The 13,444-nt window shown below is 40.9% G+C and overlaps 1 protein-coding gene across 5 annotated transcripts in view; it reads right to left on the reverse strand.

Moving 5' to 3' along the window:
* Positions 1–3,306: 3,306 nt before the first annotated feature.
* map3k1 (mitogen-activated protein kinase kinase kinase 1, E3 ubiquitin protein ligase) overlaps positions 3,307–13,444 on the reverse strand; it is a 58,378-nt gene continuing 48,240 nt past the window's right edge. For all 5 annotated transcript variants that reach the window (XM_088629191.1, XM_088629195.1, XM_088629193.1 and 2 more), the window contains exons 12-20: positions 12,953–13,044; positions 12,027–12,219; positions 10,221–11,484; positions 9,519–9,671; positions 8,792–8,954; positions 8,382–8,513; positions 7,965–8,107; positions 6,517–6,648; positions 3,307–5,913 (exon numbers count right to left, since the gene is read on the reverse strand). In XM_088629191.1, the coding sequence (XP_088485317.1) occupies positions 5,764–5,913; positions 6,517–6,648; positions 7,965–8,107; positions 8,382–8,513; positions 8,792–8,954; positions 9,519–9,671; positions 10,221–11,484; positions 12,027–12,219; positions 12,953–13,044 (2,422 nt within the window). In that variant the 3' untranslated portion in view covers positions 3,307–5,763. The remainder of the gene's footprint in view (positions 5,914–6,516; positions 6,649–7,964; positions 8,108–8,381; positions 8,514–8,791; positions 8,955–9,518; positions 9,672–10,220; positions 11,485–12,026; positions 12,220–12,952; positions 13,045–13,444) is intronic.

Genomic DNA, 13,444 nt, shown 5'->3' on the forward strand with positions numbered 1-13,444 from the left:
TAAACAGCCACAAGGGGGAGTAGTCCTCAAAATAAAGACAATCAACATTAAGAAAACAAACAATGGAGTACAGAGTATGTACTGTATGTCCAAACCTAATAATAATAAATTATTCACAGAAATTCACAGTACTGTACACTGAATATACAATTTAATAGAGGACTTCTACTTTGTCCCTTTATGCAATTGATTAAGACTTCCACCACATTCTCTGCTACCTGTACCTTTGTCAACAGTTTATTAATGTTAGCTAACTTACAGATAATTTACATTTAATTAAAAACACATTGTGCAACAGCCAAAATGTAAATAAATTTTAAAGGTGGTTACTGATTAACACTTGAAATAAAAAATGGCAAAATTATGTTATCGACTCTGACATCAGTATCTTCACCAATTTGATGGATTAGCAGAGGCAGAAACTTGTACATTGAGGACTCTGTACAAAATATTTTGTATTCCATTAATTTACAAACATCTGTTTCTTTAGTCTTAATTTTGTATGTGAAATAAGAACGTAATAAAAATACATTATCTAAGTAATTTGTAATTAAAATGTTAAAAGTACAACAATTATATTAATATATTAAATTTGAGTATTTTACATATTTTATTTTCCTATCCTATGTGTAAGTTAATTATGTTATAGCTCCAGTGATGTTTGTTTTGTTCCAGTGGATATATGTTGTACTTGTCTATATTTGCTTTGAGGTCTAATAAATACCCCCATGCAAGTGATAAGTAGAAGTGTGTTCCTGTACAAGCTGTTTATCACTCATTTGTCCCACAGAATGCCATGGATTTGGTAACCCTTTAGTCAAAACGATATGGCACCAACACTCATTATTTGCACTGATCAATGCCTGGCAATCCATCAGTTCATCCATAACCAGAAAGCCACTTGAGGATTTTTGCAGTCCCAGACACATACAATATGATGCGGGACTACATCCTGGACTAACACAGGGTGTGATAATATTTAGAAACACAAATAAATCCAGCCAACACATCTTTGGGCAGTGGGAGGAAGCAGGAGCACATGCCAAAAACCCATGCAAACACAGGGAGATCCCTGAGCAAGGCCCTTAACCCCAACTGCTCCAGGGGTGACCCTGCACTCTGACCCCTAGCTTCTCTCCCTGTCTGTGTGTCTCATTGAGAGCAAGTTGGGGGTATGTGAAAAGACAAATTCCTAATACACTAAATCGTATATAGCCAATAAAGTGATCTTATCTTACTCTACACAGAAGGATCACTAGCTTCAAATTAAAACCAGGACTGTGAGGCAGCGGTACTTACTACCACATCATGGCGCCATCATTCCTGGTAAAAAGAGCAGAAAATGAGAAGATCCAAAACAGCTCCCTGTTCACGGTCTGCCGTTGGTGAAAGTGAAGTGAAATGACCAAAAATCCGTCGAGAAATCCGCCTACCCTTACCCACAAATTAGACTTCGAATAATTGACTAGGTCATTGTAAATTCACTACCACGTGCAAGTACAGATTGTTTGTATATAAAACTTACCTTCAGTAAAAAGTGAAAGTTTTTTTGTGGTTCTCCCCTACACACACACACATTAGATGGCGTACCTTGGTGCACTGCATCATGGGGAAAAAAAGCTGGTGCAAGTCAGTTGACAAGAGGCATGACTGCTGCTGCGACAGTCGGGATGAGTGCAAGAGAAGACACCCCCCCACAGGAAATGTACTTCAGGGCAGCAAACAGTTGTTAAAGCAGAGGGAGACTAGGAACACCTAGCAACCTGTTACTTCTATAGTCACATTCAGTGGTGCAGCAAACCTTTGCTAATGGTATTCTCAAGTATTTTGATAAGGATAGATTAATTGGACCATGTGTGTCAGGACTCACTGTATTTAGTATGTTCCCAAAACATGAAAACAAGTGCGCCCAGTACGCTTCAGACAGACCCCATGAGGTGCTAACTACAAAATTTGGATCATTTAATAGGATTTTAGGGGGCAAAATTTATATTATCCAAAATATTGCACCAAGAAATACCTTCATCTACAACATTTAATTCCTTCTGGTACATAGTAACCATTGCTAAGTGTTAATATGAAGCCCTCAATAAAAAAGACACAGGAAGCCAGTACCTCTACTTCACCATGAAGGTCAAACAGAGCATGCACTGACAACCTCAGCCCCCAGGGGGTAGGCAATAGCTGCAGAATGGAGATTTAAAATAGGCACATAAAAGGAGGCACAGAAATTTGTACTGTGATTGTTCTGGAATGTAGGAAGTCTGTCCTCTTTAAAAAAAAAACATCTACAAGACTGGATCCCTTTTTTTTCCCCAATATCAAAAAGAATGACAACTTATGAATATGGAAAATAAAACACAATGCCTTGTTCTCTGCGATTTTGGAATCTTTCCACTAAATGCCAAGCTATAGTTATATGGGACTAAAATGCAACCTAAAATAACTACATAGATCTATACCATGTCTCTAGCAAGGGACCGAGAGATTAAAAATGTCAGCAAGGAAGCATATTTAAATTATGGATATACAAGTTTGAAAAGAAAGCATTGTTTAATTTAAAAATGCTGCAAAAGTTGTTTGCTTTTTGACTCGTTACATTTTCGAAAAATACTAAACAAACAAAATACCAATTAAGATTAATTACTTTGTGGACAAGCATGCCTAAGATCTTGCAAAGACTCCTTAATGCTTTTCATTATGTCTGAGCACAACAATTAAGAGCACAGAACAACTGCTTGCTGTTTTTAGAACAAATTCTGAAAAATACAGATATTGCATTTGTGATTTCAATTATGTACAATAACAAACACACAAGTGTCAGAGGCCATTTTTAGAGGCCAAGAGGCAATTTTTAATGATTCTTACATGTAGATTATACTGTACTAATTTTAGTTGCTGCAAAAATATAGGCTCCTTTGTTAAGATTAACAAGCAAAGCCAAGCTACTGTTGAACTTCTAACTGTTGATAATCTCTGGTGATCAAACAATAAAAATGGCCTTTAAACATCAGCATGATAATGGTCTTAAACTGTAGTGTATTAAAACCTAAAAGGCTTGCTGAATATTAGGAATATTTCAATATTACTCACAACTTACAAGAGTCCTATTAGCATCCCTAGTTTTCCTTAAATGTGCAGGATATCGTGAAAGTATCAAGCTACCACAGTGCCGGCCTGTGATATCATAGCCTCCAATCATTACACAGAACTGATGGGTTACTGATAGTAAAGATCAAAGTCCCGAGGGTGTTTAACACTGAAGTACAGAACCAATCCTTGGGAAACAAAGGCATGACACAAACGTTTGTCCAAAATCTTTTATTTACTATAAAGACATACACCAAAATAAAGTTCAAATTATGCTATAAAATGCTTCAAATGGGGTAAAAACTTCATAATAATTAAAATATCTTGATATACTTAAAATTACATAAGGATACATTTAAGCCAATTTTTTTCTTAACCCAGAGATTTCTTGCTTGCACAGTAAGGTGCTAATAGATGTTAGCCCTTAAGCCCTGGAAATCTTCAGAAAAATAGTCACATAGCATATATATTGTGAAAGTGAACTTTGGTAGAAGAAAATCTATAGGACACCTGAGGTAGTAGAGACTGGAATAAAACAGCAATAGACGTTATTTACAAATAAAGAAAGTACCAAGTAATACAGAAACAGCACAAATAATAATAATTATACATGAAAATTTCAGTCCAGCTCCGATCCAAAAAGCAAATAAGATCACATCGCATCTTCATTGAAAATAAAAAAAAATATCACATAGACCAGCAAATTGAGGGAGACAAGCAGACACAAAGAGAAGTCAAAGGCAACATGATTTAAAATAATCACAGGCATAAAAATGAAGTAATACTGATTAGCTGAGGTTCATCAGTTTTAAGAATCTGCCAGAAATTACATTTTTCCAGTATATAAAAATGGCGAGAGTGCATAAATTTAAAGCTCATACAGAAAGATTTTAAGATAAAACACTTACCCAAAGCAAAAAAAACCCAAAACTTCAGTATTTTGAAATAGTTGTACAAAAGAACAGGTCAAGTACAATAAGTTTAGCTACCAAACTTCACATTTACATTTTAACTCTTCAAGCTTTGTCAGCTTGTTCTCAACATACAGAAATAGAAATTTGCATAAAACTTTCAATTTTCTATAGAAAATTGTGACTTTGCTTTTCAATTATATAAAATATATTATTGCCCCCTTAATTTCACTAGAGGTTCCAAAAACAAAACCAATGAAGTACTCACTTTTGTGTTCTCAATGAAAACCGATCAAGCACCATTTGATTTTTTCCCTAAACAGATTACAATTAGAACAATACTTGAAGAGTTAAACTTTAGACAAAATGATTTAGGAACATGCTCTATATCCTAGCAATGTATGCTAAAAAATGTCAATGAAAAGATGAAAAAAAAAGTATTGTAATTTACTTCAAATACTGTACCCAGCAATTTCTTTGACAAAAAGTTTTTTTTCCAATAATGTGGCATTGTTTTCAGCGAAGCACTGAAACCACACTATATGAACAATGTTTAGGTGAAATACTGAACTATTTCTAAACACATTGGGCTGATGTTTCTTATAGGGTGTGAAATGGTCAATAGCAGTCAACATTTAACTAAAGTAGTAGTATACTCAGGAGAAACAGCACCAAAGTAAAATGACATGTATTTTAACAGTAGGAAGAGTATCTGATTTGAACTATTATGTTAAAGATTGCTTTCATAAACGTTTAAAATGACGTCTAAGTAAGTCAATTGTTAACTCGACAAGGCTCAAATGTAACAGTGAGATCTATAAAAACAGCAGGATGATTACTGCAACCTGACTTAAAAATCCTAGCCTCAAACTCCAAATTACATAAAACGGTCTCAAGTTCAAAGGCTAGCTTTGATAAACAGGATCCAAGTAACACTCAAAAGTATAAATGCATTTTTTATATTATGTATTCATACATACAAAAAAAGGGATTTGTTCTATATAAACCTCCAGACAGTAAAGAACATCTTTGAAACTTTGTCTTTCACATTCAGCATTCTTAAAGAGCACGTATCTCAGAATACCCCGTCCCTGAAAAAATTCCATTTACAAAACCAGGTGTAATAGCCAAAACAGTAAAACGCACAACTCGACTATGTATATGATCACATTTTAAAATAAGTGGTATACATAAAACCAGATGATTTTAACACTAAAAAGAACCATTTAAGGCCTTATTTCCTAAAAATGCAACACATAAAAGGATGGACAGTGATGTACTCTGAACTGTACGAAAGAACATTATACCCTACGCGTCTGAACAATGTTCTACAAGCACTATATTCCAATGTCAAATGTATGCAAACGTTCTCGATCGGGGTTCAACATTTGAAAGATTTAGACCTCAGATTTATTAATATGGCTGCAAAAGTGCTCTAAACTAAAAAGGTTTGCCAAGGAATTGCCCTTACAGAATGTATTTTCTTTTGATTACAAAAAAGGCTTCGGCCTAAGATAAACGCTGGTCAGCAAAGACCAATGTCGCCCTCCTATAAGTCTCTCTCGAACAGGTCTCGCGGCTTGTTCGAGCTAAGTTACAGCAGTTTCTGGCCGTCACGCAAGGGGCCCGTTGGGGGCCCCGCATCCATAGCTGATTTTAAGGCTCATACGGCGCTTGGAAGCACCCCAAGGCCACAGTCTGGCATTCCTTGCCTTCAGTAGTATTTTGGCGCGGAGGCTGCTCTTCGCCTGGGCCCGTCCCTCTACCAGCTGAGACGGAAGACGGGGTGCTTGAGCAGCTCCCGCGAGGGAGGCCGGTCTGCCGGCTGCAGCTCCAGACACCGCAGGGTCACGTCCCGCAGCCCCGGGGTCAGGTGGGCTGGAATCGTCGGCGCACACGTGGCGCTGGCAATCTGGCCGCAACAGAAAGATAATAAAGAAGCACATTCCACCATTAGTTAGGTTACCCACATCGGTCCCCCCGATCGCAGTTTTATCATGTTTAACAAGAAGTACAGCTGCAATTATGTTTTTTCTTCATGGGCTCAGTTCTTCATCTCCTCAGAAACCTTTGTTCTTATTCGGCAGAGGTGGATACTTATACACGTGGTTTCTGAGACTTGCGTGTGCCAAGCCAGTGCCAACTGGAAGCCATTAATCAGCTGGGAGGGGGACATAAGCAGCATGGCTATAACTGCAGGCTCAGAGGAGCCCAACAAGCCAAATGGATTTCCGCTATGTGGCAAGCGAAGGACTTGCCATAGGACACTCTGGATTACTCCGACCCACCTAACCCTAGCGAAATGAAGCAAAAGGCACACCATCCATGGCCACACACCCAGATACAAACCAGTGGGCTACACTATAGGACTCCTTTACAAAATTAAAAAACGGATTCAACACTGTGTTGCAAACTGGAAGTTACATCCAAATCTTGCATTAAGTAAATCTTCCTGCCTCCAGAAACGACAAGGAATAAAAAGATGCTACACTGAGGTTCTGTTTCTGCCGCTTACCTTGAAAATCAGGGCCAGGTGGTTTGAGTGCTTCTCGGCGTTCCAGGGAGGCTTCGCGCAGGACATCTCTATGATGGCGCAGCCCACGCTCCACACGTCGCAGCTCCGGCCGTACTGCTGGCCCCGCAGCACCTGGAAAACACCTCGGTCAGACGGGCCGCGGGCACAGATGGGCACGCCCCGGGTCACAGGTGTGAAGACCTGCATGCTCACCACGCAAGAATTGACGGCTAGCAAGGGTACACAGTGTTGCAGTAAGCACAGCTTGCAGCAAACGTGAAACATTTTTTTGTGATGAGCTGTTTTGACAGTTTCTCAAGCGTCAGAGGGCCCACACATCGATGAAAGACAAAACCAGAGAGCGGATGTTTAGGGGAATGTCGCCTCAGTGGAATGAGACTGCACCATTCGGAGGAGAATTAGGGTCAGAGAATCACTCTCGTTGGATTTTCTCGGCCAGTCCACGCCGATTGCCTTGAAAATTCATATTTAAACAGTTCCAAGACCGCAAACTTACTAATGTAAAAAAAAAACACTGAAATAAAATGACATCCTCTTGTTGATCTGTAAAACTAATCTTAAAAATTGGATACATGTGGCTTAAGTGAGATGCAGTGTTACAGGAAAAAAAAAAGCTTGAATTTATCTGATACTATAGATATAAGATATATGATATATGGCACAAATGTCCTTACTAACCTTTCTTAGTAATACTTTTGTTTTCTTTGTGTTCATCTATGAACACATATATAACAAATAATGAAAATCTATTCAAAGACTTGCTTTTGGCAGAGATCTGTATTTAATTAAATTCAATCACTAAATCCAAGCTTGTGAAAGCTGATGAAAAAACTGCTTGAGCATTTTATTTTCAGAGAGAAAGCAGGCTGTTCTTTTCTCAGAACAGGCACAGCCAAATGATTTCTCCGCTAATTAAACATGTTTTGGATGACAATGAAAACAAGGGATTAAAAGGCCATTTATTGCTGGCGTCTCAGGGATTTCAATTTTCTTTTTTCCCCAAGTTACTGAGAATTCTCAATCCACTTTGACCAATTCTCTATAATGCACGTGATTCTCAAGTCTACATGATTAGCTGGATTTCCTAAACCTTTGATTTGATTATTAACATTTGAAAAAATCATGGTTAAAAAGTACACTCTTCAACTTCCAAGACGCCTACTGCAAATAGACTTGAAAAATTAAATGCACAATACTGTCTCCCCACAATACTGTTTTTTCACAGAACCGTATAAATATCCTCTTTGATTCTCTTGTTTTGTTTTATGAATAAAGACAAGTTGATTTACATATCAAAAGACTATTTAATTTATACAGTTCCCTTACCTAAACCTACTCATGTCCAAAACTAATAACAACCCAGGACTATATGCTTTTATATAAATAATGAAAATATCTTGGGGGGGAAAAAAAAAACGTGTTTTTACCTCTGGAGCCATAAAGGCAATTGTTCCTAGCAGCTGGCCCTGAAACTCCCCCGCTCCAGTGCCCTTTGATGCCAGCCTGGCAGCAGCTCCAAAGTCAGCTATCCGTAGCCTCTGCCCTGTGCTGTCAATCAGCAGGTTGGCACCTAAAATAAACACAACAGAAGGGCTGGTGGTTAGCGTAGGCCACAGTGAGGGAGTGGAGTCCCCAAATTCCAGCACTACACCCCTCCCTCGTCGAGAGCGCCCCCAGAGAGATGGGCTGCTCCGAGCGTGCCGCTGGACAAGGCCTCTCGGCCGCACTCTGGGGTCAAGAGGTCACAGTCAGAATAGGCCCTTGCCAGCCCGAGCTGCTGCTTCTCTCAGCCGGAAGCACCAGCACCTCTTCAGCTGCTGTCTCGGAGCTCAGGCTGCCCTCACCTTTGATGTCTCGGTGAATAATCTGGTTCTCGTGCAGGTAAGCGAGGCCACGCAGCAGCTGCTCTGTGTAGTTGATTATCACCTGTTCCTTGAAGGCACCGTACTTGTTCAGTAAATGAGAAACTGAGCCACCTTAAAGGAAGGGACAAAGACTTAATTCAATTTTAACAAACTGCTTGATTAGGCCACCCTGTTCATCGGGTGCCATTCTGTTCATCAAGCAAGGCTTCTACGAGAACTTAAACTTCCCCTTGCTTTTCAAACAGCCTTTTTCCCCCAGCACTTGTAAGACTAAGTTTTATTACCATCACCATAAAGAGAAAAGAAATTGCAAATTTAGACTGCGAACACACAGCAAATCCAGAACACAGTTTACTTCCTGTATAGCTGCCCCAGGGCAAGAGTCCCACCTGCCATCCACTCCACAAACAGGTTGTAGTTGTTCTTCTCGCAGGTGGCGCCAAGCATACGAATGATGTTGGGGTGATCGAGGTGGCTCATCATCCGGATCTCTTCTCTTAAAGCTTCTACAACCTCTTCCTGCTCAGAGGATGTGTTCCGGACATAGGTCACCTGAGGCAGGCAGGTAACAAGAGAAAGGTCATCACTTTAATAATGCGCAGGTCCCATAGTATACAGGGGGTGAAAAACAGGTAATAAAATGCCTAGAAAGCTGATTATTCAGAAGAGCAGCTCAGCCACCTTGTAGCCTGACACTGTCAGACCTCAGAAGCTCTAAGACCAGTAATGAAGAACAGGCTGCTGCTGAATGAAGTGTTGATTGACCTGCCCTCAGTATTTCCAAAAGCAGCACTGTCCCTTTATGGTGACTGGAGACACTGCACTGTAGGAGACACCAGCCTTTGGAGGAGATGCTAAACCAAGGTCTGCCTTGGTCATTAAACATTATATTGCACTGTCTGTAAGAGCAAGGATATTGGTGTCCTGGCTTAATGCAAGCACAAGGAACTGTAAATATGAGGAACTAGCAACAAAGGTATGAGCTGGGCTGTTCTTGATTTTATAAGCATATCTTCCCACATGATTTATAGAATTAATTTAGCAAAAACAAATCTGGGGGATCAAAACTGATATAATGGTGTCCCATCACTATTCTCAGATGGAAATCTAGGTTACCTGTTTGACGGCCATCAGTGTGCCAGTCCCCACATCTTGAGCCTGGTAACAAGATGAGAATGCTCCAAGGCCGATCTGCTGCCCTTTGAGCCATTCTACCCCCTCTCTGTAGGGGTACTTTGCTTTGGTATGTCCAGGCAGAGTCTCTGGGGTCTGCAAATGCGTGAAAAGTCACGTGTTTATTAAACCTCAAGTTTTAAATTCTAGAGCAATTATAATTACATATTTATGAGTTATTTACTCTATTTGAAATACAGGAACAAATCATAGTGTCATAAGGCATTTTACAATGCTGTCCACTGTATCATAATATAATGGATATTAGGCATAGCATATGCTTCCTGGCTTGCATGAAATAATATTTCAAACTAGTCAGAACCAGGGAGACCTTTTGTGAAGAGTTTTATGGTGCTGCAAAGCTGGGAAAGGCAACAATCCTGGCAAAACAGTGATTTGGCAGCTCTGTCACAACAGACAACTGTTTACAAAACAGACTTTTAACATTATTTTCACCATTTATCACTGATGCATTAAAACACATAATGAAAACCAATTGAATACAAGTCATGTAAACAGACATAAAAGGGTGTTTTCAGACATCAATAGCAGGAAGGAGAAACTTGTTTTACTTACAACAACATTTCAAATGTACACCTTTTTGTCAAAACATTTCTATTAGATCAGCAAACGAGCAAGACTTACGTCCACCTGGATAATGATAACATCCTCTCCTTTGTCAACCTGGAGCTGTGGAATTGTGGGTAATGCGTCCTGGGATGCCGACATGGCCATAACGATGGCCAGAGCCTCCTCTTCCTCTGCCTCCATCTTCTCCTTGCACTTCTGGTTCTGGTCCATGTCGTCGGCGTAGGCATCGTCAGTGCCGGCCCGCTCGGGGGACAGTACTGCCACCTCGGACCTGAAGGTGACCGTGCTGTCACTTGGGGTGATGGAGGCCTCCAGCAGGTCCTCCATACTGGAGTTGAGCTCTGCCGAGGTGTCCAGGCGGAGGTACTTGTCCTCCACGGGGGTGAAGACCGTGTCCTCGCTGGGGATCAGTGCGCCGCTGCTCTCGCCGTGCAAGGCGTCTTTCAGGTCTAGCTTCAGGCTGCTTTTCGCAGCTTCACAGAGCTGCTTCCCTCCATCGCCTGGGGAGGGGCGGGAGGGTTTTGGTCTGTGGATCTGGCTGGTAGGCAGGGGCCTTGCCTGGGTGAAAATGGGGGACAGTTTTTCAGGTTCTCTGTGTGCTTGTGTGCCCTTCTGGACTTGGAGAAACTTGCGCTGGGAGCCGGGGGACGCTGAGGCCAGTTTGCCCTGGACGAAGCCCTGAGGTCTTACCTTACAGTTCTCATTTAGAGGGAAAGGTGGAGGGTGAGAGGCAGAGGGAGAGGGAAGAGTTGGGAATGGACTTGGGGACTGATTTGATGAGGGGGAGTTCAGACACTGACTTAGAGGCCTGGTCTTTGCCTGAATTGGAGCCTTTGGCTGCTCAGCGGTGGCACTTGGCCCTGGAAGCCCCACAGAAATCCCAGCCAGCCGTTCTGTGATGTCCTCTGGACTGATTCCAGGTTTGAGGTCGGCCAGGCCTCTGGCACTCCTCCCACACAACTGCACTGTGTGGGCGGGGGTATTGTTTTCTGTGACATTTGGTGAGTTTTGGGGGGCTGCAGGCTCTACAAATTCATCGTGTCGTCCCTCTCCAGTGGGAACATCCTCCATGCCCAACTGAATGGCTTCTATGATGTCCATCTCTTCCGCTATGGCCATCAAGCGCCGCCTCATGCGCGCATAGTGCGTGGAGCTGGTGACACTCAGCATGTCCAAGAGTTTCACAAACACGTGAGGCACCCTGGCGACCATTCTTGCCGCACTCAGGAAAACCCTCCGGGACAGCTTGCCAACCATAGAGTGGGAATTGTCAATGGACTGCAGTGCAAAACTCAGGAGAGATAACAACTTCTGATATCTGTGGGAAGCCAAAAATTAAAAGTCAATAAACAACTTCTGGTGTTCAACAGCAAACAGGTCGTCATGGACCAATTGTTTTGTGCTCTTTATCCTTCCATCGTTACTTTGTTTCGAAAAGGAAAACCAATGTCTTAAAAAAAAACTAAAAATGATATAAGCAGAAAGACTGTCAAGTTAATACCCACTTCTGTGGATGAAGCTAGCCAAGTGCAGATTTCATTTTCTGGTATTCAATGGTCTAAGAGTGGCAGACAAAGCCCTGTATCAGAGGAACACTATCTAAAGTTGCCTTTAGTCATTCAGTTATCGTGAATCACTTCCAGAGCAAAAATGCATTCATTATATGCTAAGGATTCCCAAGTCTGGATGGCGGTATTACATCATATATTACTATGACATTGCACTGCTTTATTATTGTTAGGACTTCTAACAGATAGCACAACAGAAAAACATTCCCATAAAATACTTTTGGTGCTACAACAGACAATTTTCCTGAACACAAGAAAGCTCTTAATGAAACAAAATCCTGATACACCCTACCTTTCCACGAGTGTCTCTGACTGTTGACTCTCCCCATTGGAAACAATATGGGGATAAAATTCAGCAGGAAATTCCAGTAAAAGCCTGTCAATCAGGCAGAGGCGTCCCAGTAGTGCCTGCCAATTGTTTGCTTCAGTCTGGGACCCCAGGATACAGTTTAAGACATAGTCCACGCCTCCAATACCTATGGATCCTGCAAAAACACAAGTTACAGAACAGGTGGGTCAGTTTCTGTTGTTAAACTGCACAAACATACAACCATACCGAGGGTCTAGCTTGTGCCTTAAACTAAAATTCTATGCGATGCTGAATTTATCCAGTTATAAAATGTTATTTTGGACATTATACAAAAGATACAAATTCACAGTTTTATATAATTACTTACAAGTGCTACATAAATGAACAAATTCAATCCAGAAGGGAAAAGCATGGGAGGGAATATAAATATACCACAGCACACACAGCTAAAACCACTTATATATAAAAACAGGCCTCTAAAGTTTTAGAAACGACACGCGCTTTCCATAACAGAGTTGAGGAAGTAAGCAAAGCACTAGAACCGATAGTAGCTCAAAAAGCACTGTACTGCAGATCTTAAACACCCCACACTTGCATTACTGCAGAGTAAAAAAATATTTTGTTTTTCTTAAAAGGTATATTTTGTGTTGGCATCCTCCCCACAGAAATTTGCCTCTAGCAACATATGACTGACGGGTCATTCCTGTATGACCTTGGTGATAGATTCAGTTCAGTTGATTCCTGTATTGATCATGGTGGGTATTCAATGTGGCCACGTTCAAGTTTTATATGAGGTGGACTACAGCACATGTAAAAGTACATCCTAACACGGAGGAAAGGTGCTCAAGCTGCAGTCAGTGACAAAGCCCAGGTTCATGGCTTTCCTGTATTCAACAAATAAATCTTACCTGCTTTGAGGATTTCTCTGCCAACTGCCAGTTCTCCAACCTGACCTTTACACAGCTCCAACAGTGTGGAAACTGACAGCTGACTTGTGCGACTGGGAGAAGAAATTTTAAAATTACTTGTCTGTTTTGAAAATAGTCAAAAGGTGCAAGGTAATTCAGGAACTTAATTAATCTGAAAATCTATAAGTTAATTTCTTAAATCACTATATTCACTCAACACTGATCCAGCCATTCAGTGTGTTCAGTATCATTGCTCTGTTACACCACAAGATGTCGCCACTATCAAACAGTTCTTTAGAACAAGAGGTTTGTTCTGTACAGTACAAATATTCAAATAAGCACAACTACGTAATTAACTCTTACAGGATTATATTGAAGGATGTCAAACATTTGAAAGCCAAATGGTTACAAGCTCCACAGAAACACAGTAGAAAGAACAGCAAGGAAACTCTGACACAAATACAATCAAGAACAAGACCACCTGCAAGACAG

The sequence above is a fragment of the Lepisosteus platostomus genome, chromosome 4 (genome assembly GCF_059453375.1).
Source record: "Lepisosteus platostomus isolate fLepPlt1 chromosome 4, fLepPlt1.hap1, whole genome shotgun sequence".
Classification (NCBI taxonomy): domain Eukaryota; kingdom Metazoa; phylum Chordata; class Actinopteri; order Semionotiformes; family Lepisosteidae; genus Lepisosteus; species Lepisosteus platostomus.